Below are 12,407 nucleotides of genomic sequence, written 5' to 3'. Positions count from 1 at the left end.
GACCTTCATGTTTAAAGCTCAGGATTTATTTATTTTCAGTTTAGCTGTACTTTAAAGTAAACATGCCTTTTCTTTACACCACTCTGGAAGTTAACCTTGAACATAGTTTCTCTCTCAAACATATCAAACATAAAACTCACAGCTGGTAAATGAATCATTCAGAGTGTGATGTTCAAAGCACAATACATTTTCTTTCTTTACCATGAACATTAAAACAGAAGTGTTAATAAAAGCAACGGAATACCCCCAAAAAGATGCTTCTCATTCCCATATTGTCACATGACTCACTGAGAGGAAAATGGATGGAAAAGCTCACTATTGAGTCTCCATGTCAACCTAAAATTGTGTGAAGTTTTTTTCAGACGTTAGTTTTCTTTAGAACCACAACATCGTCTAATGAAACCACCATTCAGGTACTTTAAAGACATGGTCTGTGTTGTGAATCTGGCAGTATAATTGCTGTAATTGGCTACTCTGTGATTTCACACAGAAATATGAAAAGCAAACTTTTCATTTCTAACATCATTTCTAACAATTTTTTTAAAGCACAACATTTGATCTAATGTATGTGCTTGGAAGAACAGTTTGGACTGAAATTCTGAAGGTTGCATTTTCTCTTTGTGATTGTAAATTTCAGACTACAGCAGAGTCTGAGTAGTCTGTAAGTCATCAGTCTTTGATTGGTCGACATACTTACAAACACCACTAGTCTCTACCATTAGCAGCAAAGCTCTTCTAACCTCTTACCAGAAAAAGTTGGGAGCAGACAGGATGGAAAAAATGTTATTTTCTGACGTTCGGATTTGAATGTGAGCCTGTAAGGGTTGGTAAATGGTTTAAAAAAAAAAAAAAAAAAAAAAAAGAAAATGATTATGATTATCAAACAAGTGGTGTGAACTAGTGATGGTAATCATGGGTTACTACAGGAACATCTGTGAGAGGCTGAATCTTTTAAAAAGGAAAGATTAAATTATTTAAATGTTTATAAACAGCAGTCCTCTAAAGAAAAAATGGAAGAGATTTGCACAATTCCTCCCTTACAGTGCATAATACCGTTAAACGATTCAGAGCATTTGACTGAACGTACGTGCATCAAGGGAGTGAGCTATAAAGCTTTTACATGCCCCACAAAAACAGAAAACTTTGTCCTTCTTCTTGAGATGGCAAGAACAAAATAATGTCCCTATTCTTACAGGCTTGGCTTGGGAATTCTTGCAGCGTGGGCAGAACCTCGCTTCGATGTAGCTAAAGATTCTTCTGAATTATAAAAAATATCCAGGCCAAAACTAACTTCACACTATTCTTGTCAGTGCCACATCAAGAATAAATGTCTCTGGTGTTGTGGGGTGTTATGGAGTATGTAACAATTATTAGCTCAACATAGGTTTTGACCATATCACTGCATTAAGAGCCACCACTCATTGCTGCTTTAGGGATTCTTTCTGATCAGGAGTTGCATTTTAAACTTTGCAGATGGGAAAAAAAAAAATGAAGAAAGCTTTATTATATTGGTGCGCTGCACTTAACTGATGTGAAAAATAAGGGATCTCCTGAGATTCTGGTAGAAGTCAAGCTACCTGAACTTGGCTAGATAAGACTCCTCAGGTTTCTGGTTGATTTATGACTGTTTTTGTTTCTCAGAGAAAGGGATCTGTGTGAGTGTGTTTTACTGCTCCACCTCCTTCTGTTACTTGCTATCTTTCTGATGTTATTGCTTACCTTTCCTATCATCCTTTTAGGTGTGATTGCAACATTGTTCTTATCTGAGCATGAGCGATAATTCATCTCGATTGTGTTGTTGGATTTTTTTTTTTTTTTTTTTTTTTTTTTAAATGAACTTTTGTCCAATATCTCTTCTACATCTTGGGAGCTTGAAACTGATCTTTAAGATGATATATTTTCCAACAAGTCTAATGGAAAGATTAGGGCTGGGCGATATATCGAGTATACTCGAGATATCGTGGCTAGTCCCCTGTGCGATATAGAAAATGCCTATATTCCTCATATTCGAGTATCCTGTTGTCACGCAGTTGTTTTTAGCTGTGGGCGGGGTTTTCTTCCTCCTCCTCGACTCTCCACCGCTTTGCACAGAGAGTTAAAACAAGCGCACCTAGTTACGTACATAATGTGAGCTACGTGCTACGTCATGAGAGGCAGCGTGTAGCAACTGTTGCCAACTTGGTGACTTACTCGCTAAATCTGGCGACTTTTTTGTGAAAAGCGACAAATCTAGCGACTTTTACTGGAGTTATTAGAAACTTTCTTGGTGTTTTGGAGACTGACTTTAAAGCCCATATTGTGAAGTTATTGTCAGAACGAGAGTCTCTCCCCGTCCTAAAGCACTCAGTCGGCTCCGGCTGCAGCTGCAGCCAGTCAGAGGAGCAGAGAGGACACCTGCACGACTCCACCTACAGTCACAATGAACAGTCAAATTCGCCCCTGATCCCGCTCTGGATTACAGAGTGGGATGTAAATTGCAAAGTTTTTTCACGTCACGCAAAAATAATTAATTCTATTTGATTACATTCACAGCCTCTGTCACTTACTCACCTCATCCACTGTGTGTGTGACACAAGCTAAATATCTATCTAGCTCGTCATGTCTCTAGAAAGTACAGAAAGCAGTGGGAATCAAATCCTGAATTAAAAGCTGGCTGAAGCCGTTTATTGGAGACGATACGAGGACATTCTGCCTGTATTATAAGACTGATTTCTACACTAAACTAAAAAATACAGACAACTCAAAAATGTATCCATAAAGCAAAGCCTTATAATAGTTCATCATTTGAAAATTCACCCCCTAGAGCCCCCTTTTTCATACGTTGCATTTATTACATCATGCAAAGGCACTTTATTTTGTTTTAAAATGACATGTTTGTGCCACTGCTTTAACTGTTCAATAAATACGGTTTTGATCAGTTTGCTTTGTTACAATTTCATCCTTTTGGCATAAATGTTTAAAATCAGAATATCTTAATGCAGTATGAACAATTATGTTGTCATGGAGACACAAAATCATCTTACTGATGTGATTGTAAGAACCAAAGCATTCATTCAAGGCTGAGGTAAATATCGAGATATATATATATATATATATATGCCATAAAAATATCAGGATATTACTAAAAGGTCATATCGCCCAGCCCTAGGAAAGAAACAAACTATTTTATTAGTTGTTAGTGTACACCACACATGATCTGCTACTATCAACCAGTTGTAAATCAGTGCTCCAGTTTTCTGTATACTGGGGGAAAAAAAACTGTTTTGTGATGGGTTTTGCACAGCAAGGCTACAGACTGAAGACATTTGGGCAGAGCATGTAATTGAAGTTCTCTCATTGGGAATCTGGGAGGGGTGCCAGATGTTAGGAACTAATGAAACCCAAGGGCTGCCAGAGTATGCTAGATTAGAAAACTGAATATAAAATACTTTAGTTGTTTACTCAGACTGCATGTCAAATACATACCACTTAATTGCAGAATGATAAACGGGAAGACATTGCACAGATATGGTTAAATTATAAGCCTAAATCAGTTGCCGATGATTTATTCTATCACGCTGAGGTTTTTGGCATTGGGCATTGTTCAGTGGGAGTCATCTTGTGGGAATAATTACCAAAAATATGTTGGAGGAAGGTGAGGAAGTCTGGTATTATTCGGTTAGCTGTCTTATAGTTTGTTCAGTTTTCTATCTCATAACTTCTAATATTTCATAATATTTCTTAAACTAAACTACAGCGAGCTTGTTATTGATGTAGTAGTGTTTTAATTGTTTACATGTTTTTCTGTCAGCTTTGAACCTTGGTTAAAGCAGGTAATTTAATGTTCATACTCATATTCTAAACATTAAAGGTTCTGGCTGTGGAATAAAAGCAGAAATCCCGGTATAAATATTAGAAATAAACTGGCACAGATTCAGCGGGTCACTGTTCAAGTTAATCTGTATATCTATTATCCAAACTCTCACTAACTTTTTGATGAAGAAAGTGAAGACACACTCATATGACTGACTCTCTAGACAATTGTTTTAGCTCCTGAAGATTTTTTTTTCTCCAGACAATGGGGAAGGTTGTTACACAGCCAGTGTCTGCTCTTTGAAAACTTCTAAATGTCTAAAGGCTTAAAACTTCAAAAAGCTTTTGAAAGGTGATTTGTCACCTCTATCCTTTCCACTTTTCTCCAATGTGTTTCAAAGCAAATTTTAAATTTATTGCAGCAGACTCTGATAGTGCAGGGTTGTTGGTTTCCTCAGCAATAATTCCTTCCATAGATCATCGGATTATTTTTCTGTGGCTCTTTGGCTCTCATACCTCTGACGAAAAACTAACATGCAGTTACCACAGAACTATGCATTTCAATGAAGCTCTTGTCAACTCTCCTGCCTACTCTATAACCTGAATGGCCCGGGCCATTCGGAAGTGTAGGCTAAATTGATTTTTTGCCCCCCCCCCCTTTTTTTTTTTTTCCCTTAAACATGGGAGCCTCATTCCTCAGCTTCCTTGGCAGCAGCTTTTACTGTCTTCATCATCACGGCAATGACATTTTGTCAGACTCGGTCTTTATTGACCCCTTTCAAATACACACATATAAACTTGATGCTGCTGAGGGTTAATCTACTTCCTGGCTTTTATTTATTTATTTTTTAAAACTTTTTTGAAAGAAGGAAATTATTTATTTGCTGTGATCACAATCAAAGATTAAGATTTAGGTCTCAAAAATGCCAGACAAAAAGCATTTCTGACTTCCTCAATATGTAAAAAGGACATATTTATATATTCATGCCTCAGTCATTATTGTTAACAGGAATACAAACTGAGCAGCGAGCCACCATCTGTTTGACTTCTTTACAAAAGAGAAAGCAGACTGTTAATCATATTGGCACACATTACCTTTCTTTTCAAGAAATTAAATTCAGAATACATCTTCCTATTTTATCTTGTCACCTTGAGAATTTCTGTAGATTTTGATGCTGGGAGGCATGCAGCTTGTTGATTAGAGCAGCCACAATGAATGCTAATGTTTGTAGATGCTATTCAGGATCAGTCATGGGAAGTGCAGCTGCCAAAATCCTAATTTCTTTGTCTTTGCTTGCATGTTCATCATGTGAGAAAGTTTTTACCCAACATCCCAATGTAATGCGTTTTTCTTTTCCTTCCTTTCTCTCATTTAAATTTTATTTAAATTTTGAAACTGTTGCTGCTGCTTTTCATGCATGCATGTATTGTGTTCAGTAACAATAGACGGAAAAACTAAAGTGCAGGTGTAGGAGTTAGTTCATTCTTGATGTTAAAACACTAACAAACATGTTTTTGTCTATTTAAGTCTTTACTGAACTGTTGTAACAATTGTTTCCTCATGGTGCTTGGATTCGAAAGAAGCTTTGTAGCTCAAGCCAAACTTTGGTTAAGGCTCTTTGCAATAAACTTGATTTGTCTGTTAAGAGAGAATCCTTAAAAGTGTAGCAATGAGAGGAACTGAGAAATGTGGATGTAAATGTTCTGTGAAGCTGGATTTATACTCGCACAGCATTTGCATACGGAAGGACTGGCATGTGAGTTTTTCTTCTGTTTACTGCACAAACTCTGCAACAAGCTGCAGAAATCTGGAAAGAAGTAATCAAAAAACAACCTATCAGAAGGGAGTTTTATTTTCTTTGTAGACCCTCTCAGTACCACTAGTTTTAATGACTCCTTGGCAAGATGGAAAAAGTTGTGCCCTTTAAAAAGAAAAAAATAAATCTATATTAGATGTTCGTCCTAAGCTTCCGATATTACTCTTTAATCAAAAACAACAGTCAGTGGAATCCACCAAAAGCACCTTTTCCATACGATGTGTCAAAATTCATGTAAGGAGCAGCTTGAAAAAGTCAATCTTCATATAGCTGCTTTTGATGGAACATTGTGAACTTGTTCACCCTCTTTTGGGGAGATTTAGCTCACAAATGTCACTTTCTTAAACCATAACTTCCATCATGGCAATCAAACTATTCTCTTGCTCTCTTTCTCTCTCTATCTCTATCTCAATCCCTATCTCTATCTCTATCTCTATCTCTATCTCTATCTCTATCTATCTCTCTCTCTCTCTCCACATATATATAAAATCTGATCTATCTAATTTATCAATCATGTATAACTGAATAAAATATGATAAAAAATGTATATGGTATGGTATTTTGTTATTGGACTTCTGTGCTCGTCATGGATTGTCCATAACGATCACCATGTTCCAACATAAGATTGTCCATATGTACACCTGGCATCAGTTCGATGATCGATTTTGTAGTCGTATCGTCGGACCTGCGGCCACATGCCTTGGACACTCGGGTGAAGAGGGGGGCGGAGCTGTCAACTGATCACCACCTGGTGGTGAGTTGGCTCAGATGGTGGAGGAGGAAGCCGGTCAGATCTGGCAGGCCCAAACGTGTTGTGAGGGTCTGCTGGGAACGTCTGGCTGAGTCCCCTGTCAGAGAAAGCTTCAACTCCCACCTTCAACAGAGCTTCAACCATGTCCCGAGTGAGGCGAGGGACATTGAGTCCGAATGGGCTGTGTTCCGTGCATCTATTGCTGAGGTGGCCAGCCGGAACTGTGGCCATAAGGTCGTTGGTGCCTGTTGTGGCAGTAATCCCAGGACTCGTTGGTGGATACCAGCAGTGAGGGATGCCGTCAAGCCGAAGAAGGAGTCCTATCGGGCCTTCTTGGCTTGTGGGACTCCAGAGGCAGCTGATGGGTACCGACAGGCTAAGCGGCATGCGGCTTCGGCTGTCGCCAAGGCAAAAACTCGGGCATGGGAGGAGTTCGGCGAGGCCATGGAGAAAGACTTTGGGACGGCTTCGGGGCGATTCTGGTCCACCGTCCGGCGGCTCAGGAGGGGGAAGCAGTGCTCCATCGACACTGTGTACAGTGGAGATGGGGAGCTGCTGACCTCAACTCGGGACGTTGTAGGTCGGTGGAGGGAGTACTTCGAAGACCTCCTCAATCCTACCAACACGTCTTCCAATGAGGAAGCAGAGCTTGGGGACTCAGGGGGGGACTCTCCTATCTCTGGGGCTGAAGTCGCTGAGGTGGTCAAAAAGCTCCTTGGCGGCAAGGCCCTGGGGGTGGACGAGATCCGCCCGGAGTTCCTTAAGGCTCTGGATGCTGTGGGGCTGTCCTGGCTGACACGCCTCTGCAGCATCGGGTGGACATCGGGGGCAGTGCTGCTGGATTGGCAGACTGGGGTGGTGGTCCCCCTTTTTAAGAAGGGGGACCGGAGGGTGTGTTCCAATTACAGGGGAATCACACTCCTCAGCCTCCCTGGTAAGGTCTATTCAGGGGTCCTGGAGAGGAGGGTCCGCCGGATAGTCGAATCTCGTATTGAGGAGGAGCAGTGCGGTTTTCGTCCTGACCGCGGAACAGTGGACCAGCTCTATACCCTCTTTGGGGTCCTGGAGGGGGCATGGGAGTTTGCCCAACCAGTCTACATGTGCTTTGTAGACCTGGAGAAGGCGTTCGACCATGTCCCCTGGGGGCTCCTGTGGGGGGTACTCCAGGAGTATGGGGTACCGGACCCACTTGTGCGAGCTGTACGGTCCCTGTACGACAGGTGTCAGAGCTTGGTCCGCATTGCCGGTAGTAAGTCGGATTCATTTCCGGTGAGGGTTGGACTCTGCCAAGGCTGCCCTTTATCACCGATTCTGTTCATAACTTATATGGACAGAATTTCTAGGCGCAGCCGAGGTGTTGAGTGGATCCGGCTTGGTGGCCTCAGGATTGGGTCCCTGCTTTTTGCGGATGACATGGTCCTGTTAGCTTCATCTGGTCGTGATCTCCAGCTCTCACTTGAGCAATTCGCTGCCGAGTGTGAAGCGGCTGGGATGGGAATCAGCACCTCCAAATCTGAGACCATGGTCCTCAGCCGGAATAGGGTGGTTTGCCCTCTCTGGGTCGGGAGTCAGGTCCTGCCTCAAGTGGAGGAGTTTAAATATATCGGGGTCTTGTTCACGAGTGAGGGAAGGATGGAGCGCAAGATCGACAGACGGATCGGTGCGGCGTCTGCAGTAATGCGGACTCTGTGCCGGTCTGTCGTGGAGAAGAAGGAGCTGAGCCAGAAAGCGAAGCTCTCGATTTACCAGTCGATCTACGTTCCTACCCTCACCTATGGTCATGAGCTGTGGGTCGTGACCGAAAGAACAAGATCTCGTATACAGGTGGCTGAAATGAGTTTCCTCCGCAGGGTGGCTGGGCTCTCCCTTAGGGTGAGGAGCTCGGTCATCCGGGAGGGGCTCAGAGTAGAGCCGCTACTCCTCCGCATCGAACCAGTTGAGGTGGCTTGGGCATCTGGTTAGGATGCCTCCTGGACGCCTCCCTGGTGAGATGTTCCAGGCACGTCCCTCTGCGAGGAGAACTTGGGGAAGACCCAGGACACGCTGGAGGGATTATATCTCTCGGCTGGCCTGGGAACGCCTCGGGATCCCCCCCGCAGAGTTGGCAAATGTGGCTGGGGAGAGGGAAGTCTGGGCTTCCCTGCTTAGGCTGCTGCTCCCACGACCCGACCCCGGATAAGCGGCACAAAGATGAGACGAAACGAAAATATGCATTGTTCTTTTTTTTCCCAGGCAGCTTAGGTAAGGGTTAGCACTGTCATCTGACAGCAAGAAAAATCTAAACTCACTTCAGCCTCAATGTTCTCTATGTACGGGTGTCGTTCCTTTCATGGTAAATCAATCAGCCTCTTCTCACTGTCATGCATGATAATGTCTCTTTAGTTTGTGATTCTAAGTTCACCTTAGGGATGAATGTGTGAGCATGTATGTTTGACTGATGCTTCGTGTGAGCTTTGTAAAGGACAGACAGCCTGTTCAGTTTCTGCCTCTTGCACACTGTCAGCTGGGTTAGGCTTCAGCCCTTGCCCCCTCTGAGGATAACTTGGGCATTGGATATGGATCTGTGTTTTGATTTCTTTGCTGCTTATGTAGGAGTATAAAACTCTTAACATGGTAGCTATAAAGCTAATTAATATATTTGGTCAACTGTTTATTCCTAAGTGGCAGTTTAAAACCTAGAAAAGCAATTGGAGGGTACATAATTCCACCAAGCTGCTCATTCCCGCCCATTGTTATAGTTCTAAATTTATTTAATGGCCATATGCTATTATATTCCTCGATTCATTGATCATGAATCCACAGCGTCTTAGCTATATTGAGGTGTTTGTTGTATCTTTGTCTTAATTTTTTCTCTTACACTCTTAAAAATGTCAAAGATCCGCTAGTTTTTCTTGAACATGATTGTTGTATCCAGAATTTCCCCAGGATTCAGATTTACCTTTGATACCTTGTAAAACCTTTTGGAAACTTTTATATCTTTGGCCAAGTACCCTGATCATGTGTTGTGGAGTTATATGCATATACACTAAAGATGGCGCTATCTCCTAATAATAAAACTTCCTTAAAAATAGTTTGGGGAGGGTTATCTAATTTGGTCCTGAAATTTAAAGGAATTTAAGTTAAACCAAGACTAATTCTCAGGAAAAAAAAAATCATCATAATTTATCCAGTAGCTTTTGTGTAAAGTTGCAAACAAAAAGAAGACAGACATATGAGCATTGGCAAAAACATAACCTCCTTTGAGGAGGTAAAGAGGCTTTGCATCCTAAGCAGGAGATTTTCATTTGTAAGTTAAGTCTTTGATAGACAGTGATTTCGTTACAATCACTTAAGTGGTCCTAGTGTGAGACGACTTTGCTCTGGCATATTTTCAAAATCACATACAGTGCAGAAACTTCTCTAAAAGACTTAAGATTGCTTTATCAATCTGCATATCACCAGGCGCCTAAGAAATACATACTTTCTTAATGTCATTGTTTGTTTTGTTATGACATAGAATTCTAAACTAATGTGTAACTAATTTATTGTTACTCTTTTGTCTATATTGCATAAAAGCCAACTGTAGTTCATTTTTCCTATATCAAGTACAATATCAAATGTTTATTGCTGCCTCCCCCCCAGTACAAAGTACTGAATTCTACATGTGTTTTCTGTCCGTGAGCTTTACACTCTGGTTGAGTTTGAAATAGTTTTTGTCAGATGTCAGTCTAGCACTGTTTTGGTATTGATTTAATGTTTGTTTTTCAGTTGGGTGCAGAGCTTTGGGCATGAGGGCCTTGGACTGCTGCTGGACATTCTGGAGAAGTTGCTTTTCAAGAAACAGTAAGTTTATACTTAACACAGATGTGCTCCTTTACTGACACATTTCTCTCTATCTGCAACTAAAAAATAAGTTCAGGGTGTCAGTGCTATTTGATTACTGAACCATCCGTCATCTTTTGAGAGCGCAGTATTGTTCAATTGTTCTAATAAACTATGTATATTTGGCTCATTTATCCTTTTTCTCTGAATTTTAGAAGCTATATAAAAATATAGAGATGTTGAAACATGATATATCCAGTTAGTGCCATGCAGGGTACATTTTAAAGACTGACTACTCCTCATTATTGTGTTTACAGGCAAGAGAAGATTGACAAAAAGAACCAACATAAAGTTGTCCAGTGTCTCAAAGCCTTCATGAACAATAAGGTAACAACAACATTTACGTTATTAGGTTGTAAAGTGAGCCATACTTCGCTGCTGATATAAATTAACCTTTTCAGTATCCACCATATTAATGTCTTTTGTAAGAATATGTGCATTTCTATTTATGAATTATATATTTTAAAAGTATTCAAAATATTTGTAACATTTATTGCAACATGTTTAGTTCACTGTTATAAGTTTTGTTAACTGATTCCAGGAAAAGATGGAGTGAGGTTGAATCCTTAAAGTTGGATTTTCCTAACCTTTGTTTTAAACCCATCCACATGAACATCTGTTGTTTGAGTGTAATTGGGCAACAGGGATTTTTGTTAGCAAAAGGCTTATGACCAATGAAGCAGAAGAGCATCATTGCAAAAGGAGCCATATGAAAGGACTAATGTCCCGATGCTGTTAAAAGTTCAGTCAATATGGCACGTCTGCACAGATTTAAGGCCTCTGGCCTATAAAAAGTCCCCATTTTCCTGTAAATGCTCTTTATTGGCTCTGAGAGTATAAGAGAATGAGTGTGTAAAGTGTAGTCAGTGAGTGTTTGTTGGATAAAGAGGGAATAACAAAATAGATGCATAAATTAATTTAAGTGTTTTCTGGAGGGTATTATGTGATCTACAATAACCATGAATTACATTAAGAACAGAGGTTCCTGTGCTGTCGTGGTTTTGGGATCGATGAAAACATTTTTAGACTGGTCAGTATGGTTTGATGAAACATTTGTAGACTAGTCAGTATCGTTTCACAGAGTACACTTTAGCTCTGGTCCCTCTTGTCAACATGTCGGTGCCTTCAGTGTATGGTAATTAGTTCTCAGATAATCAAGCACATCAAAACAGGTACAAATTATCAAAGCTATTTTTCAAGCAGTTGTATGAACTATTTTTATGTGACATTCAATATACATGCTGCATCCGTTTGCCTAGCATGTCTGAAACAGTTGTTACTCACCAGTCTCACTGAATGAAACCTGTGCAAATGAGACCCGTTGAGTTAGTTTAAGACAGACATGGTAGCACATTCCAGTGAAGTAGATGTGTTCACTCATCTGTCTTTTGAAAAAGAAGTTTCTTTATGCAGTTTTAAAAAAAATTACATTTAAAACTGTTTGTGTAACCATGAACAATGAATTAAAATATTGTTACATTTATTTTTGCCGCGTTTATTCGACAATAAATATCCCCAAAATGATAGTTTTAGTAATTGTTGAACTAATTTTTTTTTTCTTTAATGAATTACAGAACTACAAAAGTGCTGAAAATATTAATGTAATCATTTGCTTACATGATCTGTCGTAATTTTCCTCACACTGGCTGGGTGGACTTCATGCTAGCTAGGTTTGTCACCAGGAGGCACTCATGTCATGCAGGTCCCTACCAATATACAGCTCTGGAATAAAACACAACACACCACTGCTGTTTATTCCTAAATAATCCTCTCTGAATATTACAACCAGAAATTAAATTGCTACACTAGTATATCTCATTCTGGTTTATAAGGACAAAAAAAAGCTCCAGTCTGAACCATGAGCCGATATCAGGTAACCATTAAACACAGTGGCAAGCTGGGTGAAGTGCACGCCAATAATTGGTTAGAAACAGGTTCATACAGGCAGAACTGGAGTCATGCAAAACTCGCTGGTGAGAAGCAAAGACCTCGGGCATTATCCTGTCTCAATAAAAAGGAGGATTGGTGATGATTGGAGGGGGTGCTTCAGCGTTACTGGAATCAGGCAGATGTGTCTTTGTGAAGGATTCAGTAATGAGGTCACAGACAAGGCTATTCCAGAAAAACTTGACTTTCTTATGGTAAAACTCTCCTTCCCAACTCCGAGTATTATAGAAGGACAATCT

At 40.5% G+C, this 12,407-nt stretch overlaps 1 protein-coding gene across 1 annotated transcript in view; it reads left to right on the top strand.

The window, feature by feature from the left end:
* The window catches only part of LOC306759536 (protein diaphanous homolog 3-like), a gene marked incomplete at both ends in the record, with an annotated part of 164,955 nt that overhangs the window by 10,220 nt on the left and 142,328 nt on the right, over nucleotides 1–12,407 (top strand). Inside the window, 2 exons of the mRNA XM_079245205.1 lie at nucleotides 10,108–10,182; nucleotides 10,479–10,548. Coding sequence (XP_079101331.1) covers nucleotides 10,108–10,182; nucleotides 10,479–10,548 — 145 coding nt within the window. The remainder of the gene's footprint in view (nucleotides 1–10,107; nucleotides 10,183–10,478; nucleotides 10,549–12,407) is intronic.

The sequence above is a fragment of the Telmatherina bonti genome (genome assembly GCF_933228915.1).
Source record: "Telmatherina bonti genome assembly, chromosome: 1".
NCBI lineage: Eukaryota > Metazoa > Chordata > Actinopteri > Atheriniformes > Telmatherinidae > Telmatherina > Telmatherina bonti.
This window is presented reverse-complemented; position numbering and strand designations above follow the sequence as displayed.